Here is a 27840-nt window from a genome sequence, read left to right on the forward strand (position 1 = left end):
CAAAATCCCAAACAACTCCTCATGAAGTTTGAACCGATAATCAATGGAGAAAGTGTAAAATTATCTGTAAATCACTAAATCTACTTTGAATCGATAAATTGCTCCTCACCAAACAACAATTTGGGTGAAATCATGTTTATCTAGGTCCTACTGACCATTCTAAGGGCACCTTGGATTTCTTCCAGGTCCTCCATAATAGAATTCAGGGTCTTCAGTATAATCAGCAACATAATAAGCATCATAGCAGTTGAACTCATCAGCATAAGTTGAAACCCACTCAGGGAACTTTAAGTCGATAGAATTTTCGCGAATTCTTAGTCTTTTAATGACTCCTGAATTGCCTACAACGAAATCAGGAAATTGTCCATTACCCATTGCTGTAGCAGTGTGAGGAGACTGTCCTACTCTTGAGCTGTAAACTTCACCTCCCCATTCAGCACATTCTGCATTGCCATGATGTAGTATAGAAAACAATTCAGGTGGCCAGTAGCCTATGTTGATTTTCTCTCCATACTGCACCCACCAGTTGCTTGTGTTTGGATCCTAACAATATCACATAGAGTTCAGTTAACAAGAGAAGTCGCTTTGATTGCAGTAGTTCAACATTTAACTAGATTTAGTGAAGCGGTGCAATTTCTGACCTTGAATATGTACATGGTAATTTGATATGGCAGTCCACCAGGGACTGAGAGAGGATATATTGCTGAACCAAGTGCGATTTCATTGCTCGTTTGAACAAATCCAGGGCAAGTAAGATCAAAGCAGCCTGTTTTGTTTGATGCATCGGCCTATTTCAAGCAGAAGCAATTATGGATTCAATTAACACATATTGCCGAGTAGAGTTTGAGGCTGTCAGATATGGTAAGCACTAACTTACAGTCCAATACACAAATAACCGAGTTTGTCTGTCCCCGTACACACCAGGATTCACCTGAAATGTTGTGAAAATCTTTTAATCAGTGGACTTAACATTGAAGTGATACATTCAAGACCACTAAGACCAAAGAGAAGAAGAAAGGAATTTTTGAAATTATAGTACAAACCGCCCATCCGGTTTCGATGCTCTCATAGAAGTAGTAAGGGCCACTTTTGAGACTAACTTGAGAAGTACTGTACTCATCATCAGCTTCTACATTTGGGTTCCAAACTTTGATATCTCCTCTAACTCCTGAATAACTGTATCCTTCAGTAAGCAGTATTGCCTTCTGAAGAGTGTAGGAGTAGTGGTTCAAAGTTAAAAGTGGCAATGGTAATTACATAAACATGTTTTGGAGTAAAGAAAGAAAAATTATACCGAGTAATTGGCTTGTTGTGTAGCAGAAATGCTAGGATTCTTCCTTCCATAGCGTTCAACCAAGCCACTTTTCAAAACTCCTATTTCTCTGATTCTTCGGACCGGAACTGTTCCTTTAGGGCAGCTTCCACTTTTCTGCCATAGTTGTGAGAAACCAGAAACCACAGATTTTGTATCCCCTGTATTCAATGCATCTGTTTTTGTTTCTTCGACATTGGTCCCCATAGATGTATCATAACTTGGCGCCATCTGAAGAAGAATCACTTTTACAGTGAATATTAATACATCAATGAACATTTCTCCACTTCTACAGTAGAAGATTAAAACTCATAACCTGGATGGTGTGCTTTCTTAGAGCAGGATGATCAAAAGCTGGTTGCTTGTAGATGTCGATGCAGTCAATTATATCCCCATCTTCACTCTGCAAGCACAGCTACTATTAGCAACTACAGAGGCATAGAGTTAGCTTGCACATCTAATATCACAGAAGAATGACATGAAGTTTTAGCAAGGACATATTTCACCTGAATGCTTCTTAAAGCATGACGTTTGAGGCGGTTTATTTTTCTTCTGACTTGCGAACTGTTCTTCCCAGAGATTAAGCTACATTGCACAAAAGTCACTCCCAGTAGAATGATTAATGCTTTGAATACCAACTCAGCAGAGCAAAACCTTCTTGCCATTAGTTGTTATATAGACAAATTTTCACCACAAGGGAAAAAGATGAAGTAATCAAATATTTTTCTAATATGGGTTTTCTTGTATTTGCATCAGGGGAATATTGCGGAGTTTGTGTGATCATCTTCTTAAGAAACTTGTTAGACATCGATCATCATCGAATGTTATGGCATTCAAATTGTATGTGAGATTCAAGACTGCACAAAGTTTGCATGACTCACCTTCTAACCATCCCCTTCTCTTTTTACACCTTCAACATCTGAAGTGCAATGTGCAAAACATGTGTATTAACTGGAAGCATCTCATGAAAGCAGTAATAAAATTAACACAACAACTTTCATATTGGTCAAATGAAGCTTCAACAATCACTTGTTACATCAAACCTACTCAAATTGATCCGTCGAGGATTAAATTTCCTAATTCAAGTGAGGACTTAAATCACTTCACAAACTTTATTGAACACCAAGTCTTGTATGAAAAAAAATTCAAGGATCACATTCTAGATGTTATGTCGACAATCGGGCAGTCAATACCTCAACCTAACATGATTTCTAATTTTAGGTGCAAGTTTAGGCATCTTAAAGTCTTGAGCAGTTCAATAAAGCACATCCAAAACACATGACTTATTAATTTCCAAGAAAACACAGGAAGTTGGGTTGATAAATAAAAGCAAACACTTCCTTTTTCTCAAAAAAGAGTTTACAGAACACTTTGTGTCCTTAAGCATATTGGGAGGAAGTTCATGACTACTGATTATTAATAAGACCAGTTATGTATAATACTTTATTAACTGCTGCATTAATATTCATAGTGAATCTCAAACACTTAATGATTAACTGCAGCATTAAGTTACCGGATCCGTTATCGGGCACCCGCATTGATCTTCCTCCAGTTCTGCTTCATCGGCGACGTTTTCTTCTTCGTTCAGAGGAAAGTGAGGCACCGCTTGCTTGGCCATCTGAATCCTTCTCCTCTTGTTGAATGGATTCTCTGGCTTCCCCAAATCCTTCGCATAACAGAACAAAATTTTATATGTTAGAATTCAATTTCGGTGATTGGTTGGTTACCGAGAAGTTTAAAAAAAGTTATGGAATGCTTCCAAGTTCCAACTGCAAATTGAGATAGATAAACAATTTGCTTAGATTCGTCGATATGACTGAAATCCACTCCTTTCGTCGATAAACAATTTACATACGGAGCGAAATACGGGTCTTGGCCCGGGCCGCTCGGCATATCCCATGAAGCCGTTGTAGGACCTTGGGCCCAAAGGCCCATAATAATATCACAGTGTAAATTCTCCAGGCTTTCAAATATTCAGGGCCCAAGCCCAAAATACTTTCTTTCGGGGGGGATATGGCTTCAGTACACGCGACTAAAATACAGTACTATCTGGGTATAAGTTTTTTTAACGAAAATATATGCTATTTCAAATGGTTTGATAAACGGATCCTATTAATCGATTAACCATCCTACGAGTACGGGTGGAATCACATCACCATGCACATTATATTGTTACTTTCAACAAATGCTTTTGCATTACTTTCCAACATTAATTGTACATATTTTGGCCATGCTTAAATTTATTTATTTGTTACTTGTGCTTTATGGTTAAATTGTTTTTCTCTACAAGTCATGGCTGAATAGGAGAAGATAGAACAAATCATCAAGGATACACCTGACTATAATCATGCTTTATAAGCACATAAAACTATGAATTTTTATTTCACATTTAGATGCATTTTAACATAATTTCAGACTGATCAACGAGAAGTGATTCGGTTGACAATCAATTGAACTAGACATATGTATGCTCAATGTTTAATTCCAATGAAAAATATATTTTCCTGTGGTATTTAAAAAAAAATGATGTTCAAAATTTGATTTTAATGGGAAACATAAAGAAAATAGGGACAAGAATTATTTAACATTTAAAATGCAAATCAATAATAACGAACAGAGTCTACTTGTAAACCGGAGAACAATCTCTCCCAAAGTCCCAATTTCACAGAGAGAAGCGAAAATGGTGAAATACATGCTGGTGATCAGTGCCGAGCTCGAGAACCTCACGAACCTTCAACCTCAAGGCGGTCGCGACGATCCCACCTTCTCCTACTTCTTCAAGGTCTCTTCAATCTCCTCAGTCCTCTCCTTATATTCATTCACTCTCCCTCTCGCTGATTTTTGCTAAATATGTTTAACTCGTTTAGTGTTGGGGTTCTTAGTGTTTTATTCTGGTTTGATTCCTCTCCGTAGCATCTGCTTTGGTTCGGTTGTGGATGATTAGTCTTTCTTCTCCTAATTGTTTCTTGTGTTTGTGTCCAATTTAGAGTTTCTTCTTTCATGTGGATTGGATATGGTTTGGTTTCTTAATTAGTTTTTTCATTTTTTAAGATACAGATGCTTATTCATCTTGTAATATATTTTTCTTTTTCTTTCATGTGTTTGTGTGCAACTTAGGGTTTCAGGCTTCGTTTGAGTTCAAGTTAGCTGAATCTGAAATGATTATTTAATTTTTTTTCGTGGTTTGTTCAGATGCTCGTAGCTGCTTTTCGTTAATGGTGTTTCCCCCTTGATTATTTATCTTCCTATGGTCAATCTTGTTGAATCGTTTTTCTCTTTTCCACTTCATTTTCGGTTTCGGAAGTTAGCTTCTCTTTTAGGACTCCATCAAATTTGTGTAGACAAATCAAACTGTGTATAACTGTAGAAGTTCCATTGATGAAGTTTTGTATCTGTCCAATGTCATATTAGATAATTTTCATTTGTGGTTCTTGCAATATCTTCAAAATAAGTGGATGAAGGTAGAATCAGATCAACAAGCTTGGTGGCCTTTATTTGATAAATATCATTTGGCATATTCATAGCCTTAATTCTATTTATTACTCCTTAATTCTATAAATACTTCTCACATTATAGCACTCATATGTTACTATCTTTTTGAATTTGATTTTTCTATTTTTCTGCCTAATTTTGTGCTAGGTTATGTCGATATATTTATTTTATTATGCATTATTTTTTCGGATATACAGGTGAAATGTGGTAACTGTGGAGAAGTGAGCCAGAAAGCAACTTGTGTGACACTGAATGAGACCCTTCCGTCCCCACTAGGCAAGGGAACCACTAATCTGGTTCAGAAGGTAATCTCTTTGTGTGTGTTGTGCATAGTTAACATTAATAACAGACAGGTTTTTTTACCGTCTTTAATTGCAGAGAAATTTTGTTGTATTGGAAAATCTGGACTGCATCTATGCTGTGATGATCGGTTTTCTTTCAAATGATGATATTGTTTAGATTTATAATCTTGATTTCTTATATTTTACGACTTCACTCCTGTAGTGACCATATGTTTACATTTAATAAATTAGTTTATGCTCTCTTGTACGTGTGTCCAGTTTATTATTAAAGCATTGTGTTCTCAAAATCAATGATCCTTGTCTATGGTCAGTGTAAGTTAACAAACTGTAGATTCTGAACCATAATGCTTTGCTCATTGTGATTAAGATGAGGATTTTCTTTTCTATTTCTCAGTTTTCTGTAAACGCAACTGAGTTTAATCATGTTTTCATGAGTCTGTAACTGGATGTGCTGCAAAGTCAGATGTTCATCAGTTGTAATTTATATTTATACTTGTACTTAATTGGCTGAAGTTGCATGAGCTATTTAAACTAAATCAATCCTCACAGAAATTATGATCAATATTTTGTCTACGGTGGTCTCTCTCTGAAATTATTGGACTTGTGCTTTTGTTCTGATTCTGATGATAATGGTGGTCATTGTTTCGCCTTATCATACATGTACCCTGTGGAACTTCAAATTCTTGAGTTTATAGGCTTGATCTTTGTCCTTAAAATTGACATCTTATGACATGATTTTTTCTGTTATAGTGCAAATTGTGTAAGCGGGAGGGTACTATAACGATGGTTCCTGGTTCAGGGTCTCCTTTAACCCAAGACATGAGTGAGACTGGGAAATTTTCCCCATTGATGTTATTTGATTGCAGGGGCTATGAACCAGTTGATTTTGTATTTGGGCTTGGATGGAAAGTTGAATCTGTAAGCTTCTGGCACCCTATTGCGTTTTGCTTTGCCCTTCTCTCTTCTATCTTATCGAATCCCAGAAACTAGATTTTTTTAAGGCTAGAATATCATCCTTTTGGTGATTTAATGTTATCTCTGTGTGTAAATTGGATGGTAATTTCTTCTGAGCCCCTCTTCTTTGTTGCCTTCCCCATGAAAATAAATATGCTTTGATGGTTGCTTCCTAACTGAAAGGTATATGCTTAGCTTTATTAATATTCATATTTTTTCGTACATTATTGAAGAGTCACATATCTGCTGTATTCTAATTATAATTGCTTTTGGATGTCTGCATGAGAATTTCGAAACCCATTCGCTGTCAATGGAAGCTATTCTAATTCTAGATTCTTGAATCGTCGAGTTTTTTTTTTTAATTTTATTTTATCTGATTGCGTCTGTATGCCAGGACTTGAGTTTCTAAAGTGAGATTTGATTCATCTTGATAATAACGAACAATAAGAATCAGTCGCATCTTTCTGGGAAGAAAATATTCATTGGGTAGGAATTTTCTACATGTGCAACAGATAAGACCTGCTAATTCTGGGGTGTATGTAGCGCCTAGCCTTAAGTCACATGTTTTTGAATCTCTGTGTCTGGAACTACAACGTGTTGATTTATTTGGTTAAATTTTTTTTCCTTCTGGAAAGTGCTCATCTTTGGAACGTGCCCCACGCCTACCATCCTATGAAGATTAGACTCATCGTAGGTGTTGAATTCAAAGCAAAAAAGTAAGCATGTGGACATGTGTAATACTTGGGAGTGTCTTTATTGCCTGTTTTTTCAGTAAAGAAGTTTGCAATTAGTGCCTCTGGTATTAATTACAGATTCCTTTGCGGACTTTAGGACATTTATAAGGGAGAAGAATGTGCTTCCTGTGAAAATAAAGATGGCGGAGGCAATATATTTGATTGACTTTCTTCTAATCCCTAATGAAAAGTAAAGGTTGACTTCATTTAGCAATTTAAAGTTTACTTCAGTTTTGGTTCTAGGATATCCTTGTTTTTTACTTCCAGAACAGATCGTTGTTTTATTTTAACTTTCAGAGTGCTTGTCAGCATCTTTTATTGAAATGTTGTGAATGATCTTCACTATTGCCCAATTGTGCTGACTTTTTATAACAATTATCAATATATATGGCACTTGGACTCACAAGTCACACGATCTGGCTTTCCTTTTACTGGTTGCGTTTTTCACTCAACTTATGGTAAATCGTCTTCGCAGATTGAAGGAACCAAATATGAGGATGTGGACTTGTCATCAGGAGAATTTGCTGAATATGATGAGAAAGGAGAGTGCCCAGTTATGATATCAAATCTTCGTTCTGCTTTTAATGTGGTTAAGTAGGATGTTGGTTGTGCATTACTGGTGTTATTGGCATTGAACTATATCTGGAATTGTTTTGAAAAATGTTCATTCTGGGGTTTATTTTCAGTTATACTGGATATCGCTTCTCTTGACCATTTAGTCATTCTCAATGTTGAAAAAATTTGGGGATGTGATATGTTGAAGTATGCTTGTACTATGCCTAAAGCAATGGAAAAGGAATGTTTGATGCTGTTGCCATGGAGAGGAGAAGAAAATCAGTTGAAAACTTTCCCTAGTGAGGTAGGCCTTGTTACTGTGCTTAGTAATCATTCATCTATTAAGTTGATGCATTACAGGTTTCAAAGCGGGTATGTATTGGCTGTGTGTCGGGAAATGCTATTGTCAAACATTCATCTCATATAATTAGGTTCATCTGGATTTGTTAATAAATTCCTTTATTAGGGTTTTCTTTATAGCTTAGGAACAGGATATCAATCAAAAGTGCATATTGCGTTTCTAAATTTATGTCTTGCTTACCTTCTTGACTGACTGAATCGTCACTGTTACTCTTTAAATATCTTGAATATTCGAGCATATAGTGCATTCTGTTATGAGGTCATTTTCCATGTAAGATCAGCTTGACAAAGAGAAGCCACAAGTTGAAAATTGTAACAATTTTCTTTGGGTATTTGATTGCAGTAGTATGTATTGTAGGTCAACAATGATTGGTTACCAAGAAAAATCCCAAGAAAATCTCTTTCCTTCCTGTAATTCTTTTTCTGAGTGAGAATGAGGCGTGACGATTCAGTTGCGCTTTCTCTCCACGACTTTCAGGTTTCAAAGTTGGAAGCGCAGGTGGAAAACGGGGATTGTTTGCACACTTGCACGTCCCACGCGGGTAGCTTTGGTTATTCGTTAGCGGTTGTCGGGCGGTCCTATTCGTGCGACTTGTCATGAAGGAAACTCACCTAACCATAACTTCTCTTCATAAATCAATAAAATCTGAATTTGAAAGTAAGTTCAAATTTATTTTTTGCCATTAGCAGCTACAGGGGCTGTGATCCTTGATCGTCAAGCTGAAGGACTGATCAGAATGTATGACTGCAACGTTCATCATACTTTTATGGCAGGTACTATTTTTTTATTAATAAGGCGTCACAACACACACGTTAATGCAATCGGCAGTTCGGCACTGTTTTTTTTTTTATTCTATTAAATTTTAATATATATTCTGATTCCACTGACATATAAAATGGAATGTGAAGAGAATTAAAAATTACTGTATATATTTTTAATACGTGGTGGGGTCATTCAATTCTAGAATCTCAATTATTGGCAGTTACAAAAGCACAAATATTAACAATTAATTAATTTTTTAAATGGTAACCCATTTATTAGCAAGATGTTTTAAGCCCAGAAGACATTGGTAACATCTTACCACAATTATAGCAGCAACAAAAATCTAGGGGTGAGACTGTAAATTAGCTGACCCCATCACCATGTATATAGTATTGAAGATTCTACTCTTCTTCTATATGTTTCTAAAGAGATGAACGTCTCATTTCAGAACAAAATCAAGATTTTCATTGACTCTATCAAAAAGGATGGACCAATCACATCTCTCTTGGAATTGCGTATAAAATTAGGAATATATGATATTTTACTGCAAAATACTAATAAATATTTTTAATTAAGGAAAAGTAGTCAATTCACAAAAATTGGAAAGGAATTAGCTGACAGAAGGGATTACCCAAAGCGCACCATCCGTGTGCGTGTTAAAAAGACATTCCACGAACCCATAGATTTCACTTCTCACCAAACTTCTATAATTTCACTCTCCTGTTTCACTGTCCTGTGTCTCTCGCTAGCTTAGATCCCCACTCTGGTGGACCTCTCTCTCCATAGCCAATTAATATAAACCCTGCCCTGGCTTGCTTTGCCTAACTTTCCTCTCTCGTTTATCTCTTTGACCATCCTCTGTTTCAACTTTGCAGGCGCAATCAAAGCATTGAATGGTGTAAATGGATCTATAACTCTCTTTTATAGCAATAGAGTTGCATGGTTTACTTTATCTGTGAAGACAGCCTTTTATGAAGGAAGCCAATTTTATTGTTCATCCAATCGTCCAATATTGGCTTCGATTCAAGAATCCATGATGAGATATTGACTCAAAAGTCGGTTAGGTTCAAGAGTATCGGTTTTTCTTGCAATTGAGCGATTCCGGAAAACCCATATGCGGGAATATAAACTATTGGTAATTTGCGGAGAAATATGCAGTTCTTGAATCTGGGTTTGCTACTTTGAGAGAGAATTCTAGAAGGTGAATCTTCATAGAGTATTGTGAATATGCAGTCGAGGGTTGTGCCATTAGAGGAAGGCAAGGAGTCTCTAGTTTCTAACAAAGTAAACCAATCGAGATTACCTTTGAGACTGCTTCAGGTATTTGGGCTGTTTTTGGTTCTGTGTTTTGCATTTTCAATCATTAGTGTATACACAATCCGTCGCTTTGGAATTGAAGGCGTAGTGACTACTGTAACGTCTAGTGTTGAACCCTACTATGAAGAACCAGATAGTTTGCAAAATTGGATTAGGCCTCCATCAAATCTACTTCATACAATGACCGACGAGGAGCTCTTATGGAGGGCCTCACTTGTTCCCAGAAGAAGGGACTATCCCTTTAAAAGGGTCCCTAAAATCGCATTTATGTTCTTGAGTAAGGGGCCTATGCCATTGGCACCTCTCTGGGAAAGGTTTTTTAAGGGGCACGAAGGGCTATACTCGGTATACCTTCATACACTGCCATCTTTCCAAGACAAATTTCCATCTTGGTCTGTTTTTTACCGGAGACAAATCCCAAGTCAGGTATGGCTTATGCTTTGTTAATAGGATCAATATTTACTTGTTATATTTTTTTTTGCTCGGTCAGTATGTATAATTGTGCCAAGTTAATGAGTTGTTTTGCTTCAATGCCTTCACTTCTTTGTTTGTGTTTTCCAGATCATGCTAAAACTTGTGTTTAGATATCTATATAGAATTGTTCCAATGCTGCTTTGTATGTTCAGACGGTTGGATGTGAAAGCTTATACCCTCTATTGCAGTCATCATAAATTCTACGAATGCTGGCGATGCATTCAAGTAGTCGGGCAATGTTTTCCTTCTTGTGAATAAGACATAGACGGTACTTTGTTTCCTCGTTATTAACATGGATGCCAAGGTCGAACACTAACCTAGCCAAGTAGCAAAAGTTAATAATGGAAGCATCAAACAGGTGCAAACAAGGAAAAGAATATCTGAACTGTGGGAAGGACAAAATTAAGAGCCAACTAGGCCGACGGACCCCAAGAATTTCTTACAATAAGTTGACAACCAAAATTTTAGATTGCTAAATCGGTTGTCTAAGAAGTGACCAAGTCTGTTTCCCTGTCCAAAAATATCATGTTATTTCTCTCTAGCCGATCTTGCCTGCTACTAGTTTGCCCAGTTACATTTTTTTACCCAAGATCTACTTTTCTTATTGTTGGATCTATTAGCTAAGTAAATACTTTTGTGACAATAATGTGTCTGTTATCCTCATCCAAAAAAGTTACATGCATTGCCTACTCCTGTGTCTTCAAATGCTAGCCAACATCTCTAGCTTGTGATCAATTGCCCATCTACAAACAAATGGTTGGCCAGGGAAAATTGCATGTAGTTGCAGCAAAGAAATAATTATTGTTCTTGAGCTGCTATTTGCAGGCGCATCTTAAGCCTTTCCTCTTTTGCTTATTTATGCTTATGATAATTAATGAGGTCCATAAAATTGTTTCAATAATTGATATATTTTTGGGTGCTGTGTTTAGGTTGCTTCTTTTGCTACTGTCTCTGCTTTACATATGGAAATTTGGTTCTTTGATGCTTTCATTAAAAGGGGATATTGAAAATAGAATGAGTTTTGGCTCACTCAGTGTTTCCACGTAAGTATTAGGAAGGATACCTAGCGTTTGTTTGTCCTTCAATTTGATGGTGGGATTGGCCATAGAAATCAATTTGGTGGAGCCTTTAAGTGACCGCATGCTTAGAAGTCATTGTTCCGAAACTCTTAGAAACAATTCACGTTAATGTTTGCTATGAAGGTTGTAGGATGGGAATTTTCTTTGAGCCAATTTTTATTCAATGAACTTCTAGAGGCAGAGTAGCTAGGATGTGCATTGGCTGCAATGGAGAACATGATCAGCAGGCAATAGCTGAGATGTCAGGATGAGGAACAGTTTATATCATTGGAACCGCTTTATCTGGGGCTAACCATGAATGGGTTGATATCATAGGAACATATTTTCCTTTATATTCGCCGCTCAAAAATGCTTGCATTAGCTGTTGTAGTGTTAAACGTAGAAAGTATCACAGGAACTACGATTGGTGACATTCCTAGGGAGGGATACTCTGTCTACTTGATACCTCCCATACCCCGTCATAAATTAGTTTAACTTGCGTGGATACTGTAACAGTGATGTGTCATACTGCACAATTGCTCAACTCTTAGGCTATTTCAGATGATGGTTACTTGTCATCAACCGTAATTTCAATATCGTAAAGATAAAAAGATTTTAAAACTGTAATGAGTGTAACATATTTTTGTTTCCTTGCATGCAGGTTTCTGAGTGGGGTAAGATGAGTATGTGCGATGCAGAGAGAAGACTCATCGCAAATGCATTGCTTGATATCTCCAATGAATGGTTTATTCTGCTTTCTGAATCTTGCATTCCTCTGTATAATTTCAGTGTGATGTACAACTACGTAGTGAAATCAAGATATAGCTTCATGGGTGCATTTGATGACCCCGGTCCTTATGGGCGGGGGCGGTATAACGAGAACATGGCACCTGAGGTGAAGATAAGCCAGTGGCGTAAAGGATCCCAGTGGTTCGGCATTAACCGAATGATCGCCATCAATATAGTGGAAGACAAAAAGTACTACCCTAAATTTGAAGAGTTCTGTAAACCGAGTTGCTACGTGGACGAACATTATTTCCCGACCATGTTAACCATCGAAGCACCTAGTCTTTTGGCAAATAGAAGCATCACTTTGGTGGACTGGTCAAGGGGTGGAGCTCACCCGGCTACATTTGGACGAGCTGACATCACAGAAGAGTTTTTCAGAAGAATGTATGAAGGTCAGCACTGCCAATACAATGAACAGAAGTCATCAATTTGCTTTCTGTTTGCAAGGAAATTTGCTCCAAGCACTTTGGAACCTCTGTTATCTCTCTCTTCCAAGGTTTTGGGCTATTAATACAAATTCCTAGACTAGTATGCTTTTGAAATTCAAAAAAATTTAGACAGTGGACAAGGATTCATACTTGGCACCTTGTTCTTATATCCATCCCCATCTCCATCTCCATCTCCTGCTATCCTCATGGAGCATATGATTCCCCTGCCATGCTTGAGCCAACAGCCTAGTCTATTGTCTAATGCAGGTTGAAATTTTACAAATACAAATAAATTACATAAGAAGCCATGTGATTTTTCACAGCTCAAAAGTTATTTTATTTTTACAATTTATAAGGCTCTACTAAACGATTTAATTTAATTAGAATGCAGTACAAAAGAGTGAAAGTCATCGCTGGAGCTAAATTAAGGTCGTCTAATGATAACAACAGCTGGCTACCTACTCCAGCACAAACGCCAGAGAAGCAAAGATTCTCGAAACTTCAGCTCATATCAGACCCTACACCTGTCAATTACTACATCCTGAATACGTACACATGGCCACATCCTATGAGGCCACGTCCAAACGAATCATTAATTACTCTAAACAGAAACACAACGTCGCGTGATTGTTTGCGCAATCGTCGTTTGCTTAATTACGAACATTCCCTTCTACGAATCGTCCACATCCAATATATTAAACCAACCAAATCCCAGTAGATCACACTCGCGGCATGTGCCTTTACAACCATTCGATGCGCGAGTTCTTCACACGCGCTTCTGTTTTGTAGTGAAAAGCGCCAAAGGACTTTGATTCCTTGGGAATGTCAATTAATTTACCTTGTTTTAGTGGGAGTGCGGGCTTACAAAACGAGCGGGCCCCACAAACCAGCTGTTGATAAACCAATGGCCAGGAGTCAGGCTGTTTACAACGGGCAGCTGCCCTAAACAAACTACTCGTTTTTTCCTGCCCGATCTGGGCCTCTCTACCTTCCTATGTACACTAGATCCTCCTTATATAAATGGACTCAACTGTGCTCAGTCATTACGTTCACGCGCGTTTCGCCTTCTCTGCTCCTTTGAAAAAGAGATCTCGCTCTCTGTAAACCCTAGTAATCACAGTTTCAGCGGCAATGGCTCTCTCCAAGGCATCGATTCTTGCACTAATGGCTCTCATCATCGCTCTCATTGGCGCTGCAGCTGCTCAGTCGGTTGATGGTCCGGCGCCGAGCCCCGCGTCTGGAGCCGGCTCCCTCTCGATCTCCTTCGGATCTGCTGGCCTCGTTGCTCTCATGGCTCTCGTCTTCGGTGCTGGATTCAGGTTCTGAATATCTTTTTTATTGGGAGATTTGTGGTTGAGGATGGTGTAGAGAGGGCTGGATTGGATTTCTATTTATGTTTTTTGAGTTGTGTTTCGTTTATGATGTATTAGTGGTGATAGATCTAGGGTTTATTAGTTGATTTCAGGTGTGAGTTGATAGACACTACTACTACTATTACTTATTTTGATTCGTGTTGCACAGAGATTTCATATATGATTATTATATGACACGACGATTTGATGTTCACTTGTTTGTTACGTGAATGTGATTCATTTATTTTGCGGACGGTTTTCATTAATTTCATACCGGGTTAAACTGCTGTGAACCTAGATGTCATTTGATGCTCTGTTTTCTCATTTAGTGTTCTGAGTGAGTTTTTTGTTAATTTAACAGGAGAACATCTGGATCGGTGTTATGTTTGTTGTTAATCAGTATGGTAGTTGATTTCCTCTTTTGTTATCGTGAATTACTATATAGAGTATCTAATTTCAATTAGTTAATCTGCTGTTACCATTTTTTACCATTTTCAATTAGTAAGTCCAATGGCCAATGTTTCCTTGCCACTTTGTTTGTCAAATGGGTGATCTTATTATTTGGTCAATGTTTGAGTCGTCTTAACGGAGAAAATCTGGAATAGCAAGTCAGAATTACCAACAGCCAGGTAAGGTTATGATTATTTCCTTGTTTAAAAAAACTTAATGGAGACGCAATGATTCGTTGTCCGGATTGAAGAAGTTGATAGGGTTTGGTAGAATTAATGTCACTATCTTCCCTTGTTTGGAAGACTCAGATAGCTTCCAGTCACAGCTTTTAAAAGCTTCTCTTTCGTGAATAAGAATCATAATTGTATGTTACATGAAATGCCATTTCTGAATTACGAGCCTAAAAAGAGAATTTCTTTAAAATATAGGTATGCTGGTCTAAAGGATTAACCCCATCATCAATCTTGCTAGAATTGCATAATAGAACATGTTACAGAAACAGCTAGAGGTGTCAAACGGCCAATTGACCAAGGTCAACTTGGCGTGCTAAGCCTGGCCCATCACCTCTTCATGGACTGGGCTGGGGTATCTGGCCTACAAATCCGGGCCTGGTCCATTGCTGGCTGGCTTGTCTGGCCTGTCCCAATTTCGTAACCCGTAAGCCTCAATGCCAAAGCTATTCCTAAATGATGAAAACAAGAATAAGAACATAAGTGATTCGATTTTTTTTTCTTCTTTTCATTATGGGAGAGCGATAAGGTTTAGTACATAGTCCCAACATTTCCAAATTCCAACAACGAACACAAAAACCAGACTTCCACATATCATCATCATCACACATCTGGAAATCACTTTCTAATAATGGGGAACTGATCGCATCCAGGTGTTCATTCTATTCGGAATCGGAGTCCATGTTTCCCATAGCCTTCAACCCTCTTGGCCTCTGTTAATATGGAGAAAGAGTTGAGGAGAACATCTATTTAAGGAGTTCAATATCTAATTGTGACATAATGAAAGTTACATATAAATTAGAAGTTCCACATAAGAAACAAATCAAGCCCCGATCGATCGAGTATGTTACCTTCTTGGAGATCTTTTTCTCCCTAACTTCGTACCGTTCAAGGGTCAGATCGCAAAGCCATGCTCCAGGGCTCACCAACTGCATTACAAAACACCTTCAAAAATGAGAGGGCATGACTTCTTCAATCATCACACCACAAGCTTTGCAGCATGCGATGTGATCTAAGCTTAAATTTGAAGACAATCATGCAACCACCACCACCATCCATATTTTTTAATTACTAAATAATACTCCACGTATCATTTAACTATCATCACAAGATGACCGTTTATAATGGGACCACAAACCCCTCCATCGCCGCCTATTGTCGGCCATTCTTCTGTTAACATCTACACCTCAAGGAGGACAAAAAATCTACAATGTTAAACCGTACACGTGGACAACAGGGCCACATATGTACCCCAATCCGATGCCACAAGTGCATCATCATCAAGACTCCCAACGGGCAATTATAATTTATAAACATCGTTGGTAAAGAATTGAAGACTTTGATTGACACATATAATTACTAATGTGTCCCCCTTAAACAATTTCCTACCAAATTTACCCCTCTATACATTCGCTTTGTTTGGCCCAAAAGTCGAAACATGTGTACTACTATTCCCCCAATCCCCTGCGACAACTAGTGGTGGACTTGTTCACAGACTTCCAACAAACTTTTAGGTCACCAGTCGGTACACATCCATGCTGCAACTGACACGTGTACACCCATCTCTTGGTTATTGCCCCTTTATGCGCTTTCTTTGCTTTCCCGGTAAGAAAAAGGCGAAATAGACACCGAATAAACGGTGAACCACTAACCAAAACAGTGCCCTCTTAATAAGAATAAATGCAAATAAATAAAATATATTAGACCTGAATTGGGAATTCTCTTTTACCTTGACCATTGTCCCCTAATAAAATTCTAAAACTACTACTATTCCAATTTCCATTTCATCATATGTTAGTCTTATTCAAAGTTTTCTAAATGTTCTTAAATCAATTTGATACCAAAAAATATTAAAATTAAATACCAAACGGGAAATTAAAATTAAAAGTGAAAATTAGAAGCGAAAATCAAGGGGCTTACATTGAGGGAGCGTTGAATAAACTTGGCTCTCTTCTTGGGTCTTTGGGGAAGCTTAGATCCCTTAAAGGCAATGAAATCTTCTTCTTTCTCTTTGTTAGTCAAAGCAATCAATAACTTAGGTGGCCACGCTGGTGGTGCAGCAGCCTCGCCGCTCCCTGAAGATGACCCTCCCTTCTTGCTATCATGTGCTGTCTCCGAAGACCCAGCTGACTTGTTATTCTCCTGATTATTGACGTTGTTGTGACGGTGGTTGATGTTATTGTTGTGGTGGTTATTATTAGCTCCTTTTCTCTCGTGTGTTCCCCTATCCGGTGAAGCAAGCCCCCTCAAACCGCCGTTGCTGTGGCCTCTCATGGCACTGGAATTCTCAGAGTTCCTAAATAAAATCAACAAGACACGGCATAACTCATTATAATCACAAAAGAAATATTACAATTATTAATACAAATAACTTAAAAAGGTAAAAGTGTTCGTTAAATTGTTAAAAAGAAAGGTAAATAAACTGTTGAAATGACAAGAATAACCTTGTTGTTGATCTTGATCGATACTGTCGAAGAGGGAGTAGAATCTAGATGGGTTGTCACTGGGAGTATGGGGTGGATAGGATTTTCGCTTCAGTGGGCGCCCTTCGGTGCCTTTAAGGAGGATACATAATAATTTTTCATTTTCTTATAGGAGAAATTAGATATTTGAGAGAGGAGAATCACCAGCTAGTTTATTTTTGGCAGGCTTCGGAACCGTAGGATTTGGGGTTTGCTTTTTTATTATGTGTGGGAGTATATCCGAGTATGGCTTGGCACAAGGGGATAAAGTGGATCAGTCTATTAATCCAACTTTAGATCGGACGGCCGTAAATGGAATCCATGACTGAAATCAAAACTGCTGCGAACACGTGGCATGAAACTCTCCATCGAATGTCTCCGAGGAGTCCAAGTACGAGCCTTAAAATTTCCACCCGCTTAATTGTCAATTAAAACAATCAAAACCCTTATAGGCTCCACAAATTTTGTCGCCATACTTGAACCAAGGCCATGTAAGAGTAAATCAATCAAATAATCATAGTAACTTCAAGCTGTAAAAAGCCATCAAAAATGGTATGACCTAATTTAATCAACCTAATTTCTACGCGAGCGACCATGAGCTATACTAGTTCCATGCTTCCGTGAGGCATTTTACACTTGCTCATCCAAATAAGTTTGTCCAAGTTGGGCGATAGAAGACCAAATATATAGAAAATCACAAACCATTCAGAACCATGTGGGGCAGACGCAATATGTCGCACAGTGCCAACTTTGCAGCCTTATCTACACAAATCCTAAATAATACCTCCTTAGGCTTCCCTAAGACGCCACACACTTGCACCACAAGTGTTGCCACTTTGTACGTGGTGGTAGGCCAGGGGCGAAGCTATGTACACTTGAGGGGGGTCAGCTGACCCCCTCAAAAAATTTTATTTAATGCTAATTATATAGTAATTATAAAATAGACCCCCCTGAATTTTCAATTTAGACCCCCTCTTACAAAAATTTATGATCAAATGGTCAAAACAAGAAGATATGTGATAATTATTACTTATCCATTTTATAAACTTTTGATTTTTAGTGTTATTTTTCATACTTTCGAAGGTATAACTAATAGATAATCCCAAAAAAATTATAGGGGCGTTACCCCCGGACCCCCACTTAGCTAAGCCACCCTAACATAAAATCTAGTGTCCACTCTGGCGACCCCCCTCCTAGTATGTCCTGGCTTCGCCCCTGTGGTAGGCGATGCTGTGATCTTCATCAGTAATGACGCCATCGATATTCCACAACATCCCCGATTAATCTTCCTACGAGGTGAACGACAAAAGGACGTGGACAAACACCAAAATAATAGTATTTTCGGTTCTAGTTGTCCCGCTAATAAATGTAATTATTTCCCAATGTAGGCCCCCACCACAAACGATTTTTGCAAAAAATCAGTTTTAACTTTTAACTTAAAAAGAAAAAACAAAGGGACGTGGCATGAATTGATTGGAAATACGATCCATCCCACAGCTCATCGAAAGAAGAACTCGTGGTCCACAACTGCTTATGGACCCGTTCAGCGGCGCAAGTTTGGGTAAACCATAGATCTACGTTTAAATCCTCTCATGTCAAAGTAAACATGAACACTACTAGTAAAACTATAAATAATGAATGTGATTGGAATTTGTACCTCAGAACACGTGGAGGCGGTGGTGCCTGCGGCGAGACTGGCCGTTGCCGGAGATTTAAGTACACATCTCTTTTGTGATTGAATGCAATATTGTGGTGATTTGAGGAGCCCTTGTCGGATCTTATGACCCGGCGATCGATCCGGACAGTGGCACTCTGTACCGGAGCCGTGGAATCGTATCTGGCTTGGATCTTGGAGCACCTGAGCCGCTTTCGGTTTCCCCACTGAAGCACGAAATCGGAGGACCTGGTTTGTTTGGTGGTAACGGCACTTGCTCTCAATAACAATCCATTGTTGTTCCTCAAAGAGTCCCTATCCATCTTTATACACCTGTCCCATACCAGAAAATTAAATCCGAAAATTATAAAAAGAAATTATTATTCGGCTTATTAGCTCCGTAATAAAAGTTGAACAACGGAGGGAGAATCTTGACATTGCTCCCTCCGCAACTTGCACAGAATTCAAATCAAAGAAGTTATCTTACTAAAAAAAAAGCAAGCAAACATAATAAAAAAAGAAAAAGAAAAGAGAGAGAGAGGATTCACGGACGGTGGACGGTTTTCGATTAAGAAGAATCCGGGAATTATTGGCCGTACGTTGGGCTTTTTTCACAGAGATACATCGAAGGACACATTGAGAGCAATTTCATTGGAGATGAGAGAATTCCAAGATAAACATGGATTTCAACGGATGAACACATTGGTGTGACCAGAAGAGCAGGGCAGATGTTTTATCCGCAGTCGTGTTTGGTTTGCAGGAAAAATTGCGGGGAAAAAATATTTACATATTTACTAGAATAGAACATCTACTATTTGATTGCAGCTTCATCCACTGTCTTCCTTTCAAGAGAAGAATTCGTGGATCGACGCAAATAGGAACCGAGATGCAGAATTTTCATCTCCTTGAGCTCTCTTGGAAACCATCGGAGTCAATGGATCAGAATTAACAGGACCAGCAATCAAACTTCCAGAAAACTCGATGGCCAACAAGAAAACACACACTCTCTCTCTAGAGAACTGGTGTGAGGACAAAGCAGACCAAAATTAATCAGAGAGATGAGCAAATAAAAATCAATAAAATAAAACGACGAAGACAAAATAGAATTGGAACTGAAATCTTCGAACAAATTAGCGAGGGAGAGAAATCCTAAGACACGATCCTTAAGCACAACAAAGACGATGACAATAGTTGAAGCCTCCCGATTATGAAAATCAAGGCATTACCTGGTAACTTCAACTTTAACGGATATGGTTGTAAATTACAATCGAATTGGAAACCAGAGATATCCAATAGGTGTTGAACTATTTATAGCTCAACGAAACAAAAGGAATAATAGAAGCTGTGTAGACCAGAAGAACAGAAAAGGAAGAGCACAGGGAATGAATATATGACCTAAATTGCAGAATTCGAACTTCAGTTTTCCGATCTTGGTAGCAGACGATGATTCCATACCTATAAAAGTCAGATTTCTCGGCCGCGAACACCGTGAACCACACCAACAGGTTCTTGTTTCAGTTCTCGGGATATAAGAAATGCGTAAAACACAACAGTCTCCGATCTTCCAAGCCGTAACAAATCTCTCGGAAATGTATCTGGAGAAGAAACAAGAAAGAATACCAACAATGAGCATTTGAGGAAACAAATACTGAAAAATATGAGCCAAATTGAAACATGTGTTCGGATTTACACCTGTAAACTCGAAGATTATGACCTTTCTCCTCTGAAATTCAATGAAAGGAGACCAATCCTCATAAATCAGCTGCAAAGTTAAACAAATCCAGTAGAATCTTCGACAGAGCTTCCAGTTTTCCTTGAATCTCTGTAAAACAAAACAAACGAAATGTATTACCAGTCATGTTTATAGCATCGTTCGGCACAGAAAAGAAAAATAAATCCAAAACCTCTCCTCAATTACATACCTCTATACTATGTCTCCCCCTGGTTATCTTGTTCCATTCCAGATCCTCAGCATTCTCCTATCCGATTCTGATCAATATCCTTTCCTTCGCCTTCCGATAATCAGAAAGAAAGCGCGAGAAAATTTTCAAGCCAAATAGAATGAAGCAATCATAAGACTGCAAGCTTCGTCGTCTTCTTCTGAAACGAAATGCTCTCTCCCCATTTGATACCAGACTTTATACTCCATTGCACCCTCCGTAGCCCTTAGCCGTCCAACACCGAGCACTTGTAGGCCGTTAATCGACAATCAAACGGTTCCTATTACTCCTCCTTGAACCGTCAAGCCCCATCCATAATAATTCCCGTTACGACTATAGTGTGCCCCCGTAACCTTTTATCACTTACCTGACGACGTTAACAGAATCTGCAACGACGTTAAATCCCCTCAAATTATTCGCGAGTTGGTTGTGTGTTTTATTGAGGGCCATGTAGAAGGTGAGATGGCTCTTGGCAGTTAACTATGGTCAAGTGGATCAGGGTCACGATCTAATCATGGTTAGTTTTAGTAAACGTGTGTTTTGACGTAAAGTGACCAGCTCCAACAATTACCGGGCCAGAAATCCGGGTTACTTAAAAGTGTATTTGGACTACGCTTTGGGGGTTACCAGTCCAACTGGTATGGCCCAAAATGGGCCCATTATGACTTCTGACTAAGGCTTTTGTTGCACGTCATTACCTTCCTTTATAAATAAAATAGGGTACCTGCCTACCTGGTTAAGTAGTCATATTGATACTAATGTCTTTGGAGGGGTCGTGTGTGTGTATAATATATATTCGGACCAGAAAAGAACTATGTAGGAGGCACCACATAATGATTGGTTGAGATTGTCTTATTGTTTGAAAATATCATCCCCTATACTCTCTCTACCGTAGTTGAAGTAGCAAAGCCCACAATAATTTAGCTTTAAAGACAAGTAGCCACTTTGTCACGACCCAAAAAGACACATGACCAACCGACGCATGATCCCAATAGACAAGTGATTTATTGAGGCCAAACAAACCTCTGAACAGACAAATAGACACGGAATAAGAAATCATAATTCGTATCTTATCAACAAATTAAGCACCCTAATTAGTTTTAAACATATGAGTCCACACAATATATTTTCATACATAATATCATTAATATGATTGGTCCAGTGTACGAGATTTGTGAACTATTGCTTGTAGAGCCAATGCACAGTGCACACAATCCAAATTGGCCTTTGAAAATTTTACAGGCTAAACTTTATATCCGTAAATATATAACATGATATCACCAGTCTACACGGGTAATACACATGTTTTTTCAGACAAACATGGATATACACACACACATTTGAAGCATTAGTTTAATAGTTTCATTACAAAGCATTCTATGCTCGAGGCACTTCTAAATCATATTTACACAGCGGCAATCGGCAATCGGCAATCGGCAATCGGCAATCGGCAATCGCAATAGTATATATGCATCTAAATATGCAAGCGTAGCCAACAATAGAGCTTGAAGGTACTACCTTACACATACCATACTGGCTTCTTTAATATTACCACATTTTTAACTTCTCTATGCACTGAAACCCTTGTTGAGAGAGCTCCAAGGACCAGATGGAACAGTGACGCAAGCCTGTGCCGATGCCTCGGCCATCTGCTCCTTCACAATACCAGCATTGCAGATATTTGCAAGGGAGCGCATGTGCTTCATCCCGTACTGGGATAGTGATCCACAATGCAGCTCAAAGGTCCTCACCTATACACACAAAAAAAAAGGCATTCAATAAAATCAAATCCATTCATGTGATCAAAAGGAATGTAAAATAAAGGCAGGGGCGGAGAATTACCATGGACTTGAGGCAGTCCCAGTCATTAGTAAGAGGTTGACCGGCAGGTCGAACAGCATTCAGGACCTCAGGACCCTTTTCAATTCCAAATAAGAGTTTTCCTATAAGTTTCATGCTGTTGTCAATATGCACTCTGTGTGACATTGCTTCCAAAAACTGCTTTTGAGCTTCAACCTTCCTGGGAGAGCCTTCAGGAGCTTTGCGGTACTACAGGAAGTATTAAACAACATGAGAGTTGCATTTCACGGAAAAAAAAACATGGAGGTTGGAAATTGGAACTGGAGGCTTATTGCATTACACACTTACACCCGAGTCACTAGGCAAAGCACGGACCTTTACTTTAGTTTCAGGGATTTATCTACCAAGTACCGGCATAGGTAAATGTTTTAATATTTCAAACATCAGCTGTTACATTATTTCCAATCTACTGGTGCTCATCTGATCCTACCCAGGGAAACTTGGTTTTATTCCCAAAATTTCACATGGCATGCTACCACAGGCAAATAAAAATCAAACTAGTTGATGTCAATATTCATTATTCCCATCTCTCCCCTTTAAAATATAACTCCTTCCCTAAACGGATAACTTTTCCGTCAACTAGCCCCAGATCATCACCAGGAAAAGATTAATTTTAGCAAAGGGACAAGAACCCTCAAGCATATCAAAACCTTAACACAAGTACTTCAGTATTTTCCATCAGTATTGAGAAGAGTGAGAATTTATATGCCAAGTACTTTAATATCATACTAGAGAAAAAAAAAATACCTTTCAAAGTACTTTAATATCATCCTATATTAGACAAAAATATATATACCTTGTCCCAGAAGTGAACAAGATCAGCATCCCGCTGGTTAACAGCTTTTGAAGGAAGCCTCAAAGAATTTTCCTCAACGAAAGTATAGTTATCATTTGCAGGATTTGTACCCATATACTGGAAGAGATTGTCCTTGCTAAGCCCTACATCACCATATTGCATGACGTGTGACCCATAGATAGAATTGTCATCTGCAGTTCTCGCTTTAACCTGCAAATCCCAACATTTTAAATTCAGATGACTCGAGCAGTTAACAAGAGCAGGTCAAACTCAGTCTGCAATGACAACACTTATTTCTTAGTCGTTAAAACTTGAAAGTGACCAGAATACCAGCCAAGCATTTACGATTCTTGAACTTATGATATCCTAAAATGACCTTCCCTCAGGAAGCCATCAAACAAAAAAAGAAGTTTAACTTGTCTCTCTTTATTCAATAAAATACCCAGAATGTACTGTTCGGATTAATTTAGGGCTGAGAATAATTTTTTTTAAAAAAAGAGGCATTCTTCATACATAAAGTGAGCACAGTGCATGCCAGACATTAAATGCCAAAACAATTCTAAAATCTTGTGCTGAAATGAACTTTGGCAAATCAAGAGGGAATACACTTTTTTTCTTTTCCTTTATAATAAGATTTCCAGAATGTGCAGTAAGCATGAATTCTTACCAGTTCATACTGCTGGTGCAAAGTCTCTGTCTGCAAATTGTGTACGTCGCTGGTCATAAGGCCAATATGTTAAAACTAACGCATAAACTTAATTTTCAATCAATGCAATATAAACCTTAGACTCTCATTCTCCTGAAAATAACTCAACCACGAGAGATATTTGTTCAACTTGAGTACATGTATGTATGTATAACTCCTAATAAAATGGGGGAAAATTATGCAGACAGAAAATTCAGTTCCATGAGTATTGAAAAGACTTCAAGTAAAACGAGCCATTCCATTTAAGATGGTATTAAATTTTAAAAAACAAATTTAGTATTAAAAGCCTGAATTCAGTAAAATTTCCAGGATATAAGGTAATTTGGATGCAAACATGAATCTAGATCACATCATAGCTTGCACTTCCAATCTTCAATGAAATTAATTAATTATGATTCTGCACTTACCTATCCTCCATCCAAGCAATACTGTACATGTCGCCCAAACAGGTTTCATACTCTGGTGGGGGACTAGGAGTCTCTCCAGGGCAGTAGGTTCCCCAACTGCTCTCTTCTGCATTTGAAGCTGTGGTTGCATAAATATTTAAATCATTCGGAAGAAGCCCCTCGAAGATGCTTCCAGCCTCACAGGCTTCAAGATAAAATACCTGGCATTTTTTTCAAAGTAATTCCACAGGTAAAAAAATCAGGTGGAGGGTCAAACTGTAGTATCAGGTAAAGGGTAAAACTAGAGATTTACCAAGCGCTTGTAAGTCCCAGAAGCATGCTTCTTTTTTAGCACATCGATCAGATCGTTCGCAAAAAGGTAAGGATATGTAGGCATCCCTGATAGTCAATAACAAGAAGGATAAGTAGCAACATGTCAGGGCTGAACCGCTGAAGATAACAACAGAATGGCACTCAGATTGGAATTCTTCAAATCAACACAGAGGTCATAGGATAGATCAATAGCTTTTACGTAAAATAAACCAAATTACCAAAGAACTTTAATGTTTAGGGAATGTAAGACTAGAGCCTTGAGCTACTTAGCATGATTTTTTCTAGCTGACTCAAGCTTTCTCCATTATTTTTCGACTTTCCTTGCTCTGTCACTCTGCTGTTCCTATTTCTTTAGGATTGCAACCTCCTCAATGCCCCTTAATAAAATTCTTTTGGTTTTCTAAAAAAAATATAAAGACTTCAACTGCTAAATACTAATCAACCGTAAAGTTTCCAATCACGAGTCAACAACCCTTAACAATATCTGGAAACAACATTAGCGCTATAGAATATACTCTGAAGTTGCACAAGTTTAGAGCATCCCGAATGGTTTACCAATTTTATGCCACAGAATGTTGCAAGTATAAATCATTTTCCCACTCCGCCAGTAACTGAACAGGTGGAAGTGAAAAACTCAATTTCAGCATTCAGCAATCAAAACTCTCAAGAAGAACGCAGATCTATAACCAACCAGATTGGTAACAAAAGAATGAGACAGAGGCATATTTACTTGTTTATCAAATACAACTTGAAAAGGCTAACAAATTATGATTCTTGTTCTACTTTACAAATGAAAAATCCACCACATCCAAAGAGTAGAAGCAGCGAACAACCACCGTTAAGTTACTCACCGAGGATCCCAGGACCTCCGTGATCGGTGTAGTATATGAAGATGTGATCGTTGGGACCACTGTCCACAACCTTCCCACTACCCCCAGAAAGGGCAGTTTTGTTTCCAAGAATAACAGCGAAAAAGTTGTCAACATTGACCTGTTCACCAGTATAATCCTGCAACAAGAGATTCACCTCGTGAGGGTGCGCATAACAATCTAATTAATCGAAGGCTAGCTCCCAAAGAAAAACATACCTTTGGGACTCCTTCATAAACATCACCACCTTTAGGGTTGTTAATGATTACCCCAGGCCTAGGGTTCTCTTCATTGTTGGCAATGTCATCATACATGAAAACAATGATATTTTCCTCTTTCAGTCCACCCTTCCTCAATAGTTGATAGGCATGGCAAACATCAGCCTGAGAACAGAAAGGCAAACTGTCAGCATCGATCAAAAAGCAAAACTGTACTGGACTTAGTGGCCCGGATTTGTTTTGGACCCCTCACAATAAATCTTCACAAATACGGTAAATATATCTGTTTCTTACGACTTGAAACTTAAACTACGAACTTTCCTCCATTTTGTCCCATCACGTACATAAGCACTAAAATATACATAGGGTAAATATATCTGTTTCTTACGACTTAAACTTAAACTACGAACTTTCCTCTATTTTGTCTCATCACGTACATAAGCACTAAAATATACATAGTGTGTGTTTGGCAGAGTGGTTGTATTGATTTTCACCGTTAACGGTTAAGCTGTGAACAAAAAACTGAGCTTAAAACTCTGAAATTACTCAATAAGTTACGAAGAATTTTATAAAACTGTTAACTTTTGTTAGCCATTAATGTGTGTAAAATATATTTTGTTTGTATTATTATTAATTTATTAGGTAAAAATTGAAATTAATTTAATTTAATATTTAAATAATAATTTAATAAGTATAATTATTAATTTATTATTAACTAATAATTATAATTGTTATTTTATAAGTATATTTATTAGTATAATTAGTAATATATTATTAATTTATAAGTATAATTATTAATTTATTATTAACTTATAAGTATAATTATTAATTTGTAAGTATAGTTATTATAATTGTCTAAATATAAAATGAATATAGAGTATTTAATACAAAGACTGGGACCCACACAAAAAAAATTTAAAAAAAATAAATCTGCAGGTTTTTGATGTGGGACTCATGCTCTTTGAGGGTGGTACCGCCTCAATTTTATGTTGTTTGGTGAGGGTGGTCCCGCAGACCGCCTCACCAAACACAACCATAAACAATTAAATTTGTAGCTGAAGGATGTTGGTTTGCACCTGTAATAAACTGAACATCAAACACAAACAAAAATTTATCATTAGAGCTCGATCATAATCAACTCTTGCTAAAACTTGTTTTCTCAACTTCTTCTTTGTTCGCAAATTTCCCAGTAATTATATCAAGGGATTCCTTGATAAGTCAAGAGATAAACAAATCCTTTCAATTTCCAATATAACAGAGGTTAGTGTAGGGGTATTATACATTTTAATTGTAACAAAGACATATAAATGTATTTAAAAATAATAATTAATTTATAAAATAAAGATAATTAATTTATTTAACATAATTAAATAATAAATACAATTAATTAATTAATTAATAATTGACAATCACAGGGAAATAATGAGAATAAGTAGATTTAATGGTGACAAAATAGAGAATTCTCACGCAAATGGTAATGAAATGCTTCATATTAGTAGCATTGTAAAAGTAATATAAAAAATGTTGATGAAAATGTCTCAGCATTTATACTAATAAGACATATAAATGTCAATAAAAAAACTCTTCCAAACGGGGCATAGACGTGAAAAATAGCATCTAATCAACTCAACCGCATTAAATCGACTTAGTCGACGTTCATGTGTAGATAACAGATAAGAAACATTCAAAACAAATTTTGAGCATCAGAACATTCTTTAAAAATAGTTTTGAAAAAATTATGACCTGGTGTCTGTAATTCCAATAACCATTGGATCCAGCAATCAAAACCGCCCATCTTGTCCCCGTAGAGTCATCATCAAAATCGTCTACAACCTCGCCCGCACGGAAGAACCTGGAAGTCTCAGACGGCAAGCGAAGGACGTCACCGTAAATATCCCTTCCGCCGCATACAACACTGCATACGGCGAGGATTAGAAGAAGTTCGGTGGAGAGGTGAGTCATTGTTAGCTTGCAGTTGAAGGGTGGTTGAATAGATGAGATTTTTCGTTAACAAGCAAGGAATCTTGAAGGGAAGTTCGATTATTT

General features: G+C 37.8%; 5 protein-coding genes across 9 annotated transcripts; 2 read left to right on the forward strand and 3 right to left on the reverse strand.

The window, feature by feature from the left end:
• Nucleotides 1-60: 60 nt before the first annotated feature.
• Nucleotides 61-3156, reverse strand: LOC119996259. Its single transcript, XM_038842830.1, has 8 exons — nucleotides 2826-3156; nucleotides 1819-2231; nucleotides 1629-1715; nucleotides 1295-1543; nucleotides 1044-1253; nucleotides 878-931; nucleotides 642-788; nucleotides 61-543 (listed from the first exon to the last, which is right to left on the reverse strand). The coding sequence occupies exons 2-8, from the start codon at nucleotides 1975-1977 to the stop codon at nucleotides 160-162; spliced, it is 1290 nt and encodes a 429-aa protein (XP_038698758.1). The 5' UTR covers nucleotides 1978-2231; nucleotides 2826-3156; the 3' UTR covers nucleotides 61-159.
• Nucleotides 3157-3931: 775 nt separating this feature from the next.
• Nucleotides 3932-7604, forward strand: LOC119997414 (CXXC motif containing zinc binding protein). The gene is made up of 4 exons (XM_038844418.1): nucleotides 3932-4094; nucleotides 5002-5109; nucleotides 5857-6024; nucleotides 7270-7604. The coding sequence occupies exons 1-4, from the start codon at nucleotides 3993-3995 to the stop codon at nucleotides 7390-7392; spliced, it is 501 nt and encodes a 166-aa protein (XP_038700346.1). The 5' UTR covers nucleotides 3932-3992; the 3' UTR covers nucleotides 7393-7604.
• Nucleotides 7517-12711, forward strand: LOC119997411 (glycosyltransferase BC10-like). 2 transcript variants are annotated; one of them, XM_038844413.1, is made up of 4 exons: nucleotides 7517-7653; nucleotides 8188-8483; nucleotides 9348-10215; nucleotides 11983-12705. In XM_038844413.1, exons 3-4 carry the CDS (start codon nucleotides 9700-9702, stop codon nucleotides 12619-12621), a joined length of 1155 nt encoding a protein of 384 aa, XP_038700341.1. In that variant the 5' UTR covers nucleotides 7517-7653; nucleotides 8188-8483; nucleotides 9348-9699; the 3' UTR covers nucleotides 12622-12705. The 2 variants fall into 2 exon arrangements, with proteins under 2 accessions (XP_038700341.1, XP_038700340.1); XM_038844412.1 differs by lacking the exons at nucleotides 7517-7653; nucleotides 8188-8483 and having other exon boundaries at nucleotides 9164-10215; nucleotides 11983-12711.
• Nucleotides 12712-14666: 1955 nt separating this feature from the next.
• Nucleotides 14667-20993, reverse strand: LOC119997412 (putative uncharacterized protein DDB_G0279653). 4 transcript variants are annotated; one of them, XM_038844417.1, is made up of 7 exons: nucleotides 20609-20971; nucleotides 20379-20508; nucleotides 20142-20281; nucleotides 18690-19019; nucleotides 16491-16866; nucleotides 15422-15499; nucleotides 14667-15022 (listed from the first exon to the last, which is right to left on the reverse strand). In XM_038844417.1, exons 4-7 carry the CDS (start codon nucleotides 19007-19009, stop codon nucleotides 15017-15019), a joined length of 780 nt encoding a protein of 259 aa, XP_038700345.1. In that variant the 5' UTR covers nucleotides 19010-19019; nucleotides 20142-20281; nucleotides 20379-20508; nucleotides 20609-20971; the 3' UTR covers nucleotides 14667-15016. The 4 variants fall into 4 exon arrangements, with proteins under 4 accessions (XP_038700345.1, XP_038700343.1, XP_038700344.1 ...); XM_038844415.1 differs by lacking the exon at nucleotides 14667-15022 and adding an exon at nucleotides 15043-15336 and having other exon boundaries at nucleotides 20609-20976; XM_038844416.1 differs by lacking the exon at nucleotides 14667-15022 and adding an exon at nucleotides 15043-15283 and having other exon boundaries at nucleotides 20609-20965.
• An 847-nt stretch (nucleotides 20994-21840) lies between these two features.
• LOC119997614 (vacuolar-processing enzyme-like) lies at nucleotides 21841-27812 on the reverse strand. The gene is made up of 9 exons (XM_038844756.1): nucleotides 27538-27812; nucleotides 25795-25959; nucleotides 25559-25715; nucleotides 24688-24773; nucleotides 24396-24595; nucleotides 23950-23998; nucleotides 23283-23492; nucleotides 22469-22675; nucleotides 21841-22377 (listed from the first exon to the last, which is right to left on the reverse strand). The coding sequence occupies exons 1-9, from the start codon at nucleotides 27754-27756 to the stop codon at nucleotides 22195-22197; spliced, it is 1476 nt and encodes a 491-aa protein (XP_038700684.1). The 5' UTR covers nucleotides 27757-27812; the 3' UTR covers nucleotides 21841-22194.
• Between the last annotated feature and the right edge of the window lie 28 nt (nucleotides 27813-27840).

The sequence above is a fragment of the Tripterygium wilfordii genome, chromosome 4, assembly GCF_013401445.1.
Source record: "Tripterygium wilfordii isolate XIE 37 chromosome 4, ASM1340144v1, whole genome shotgun sequence".
In the NCBI taxonomy this organism is placed as follows: domain Eukaryota; kingdom Viridiplantae; phylum Streptophyta; class Magnoliopsida; order Celastrales; family Celastraceae; genus Tripterygium; species Tripterygium wilfordii.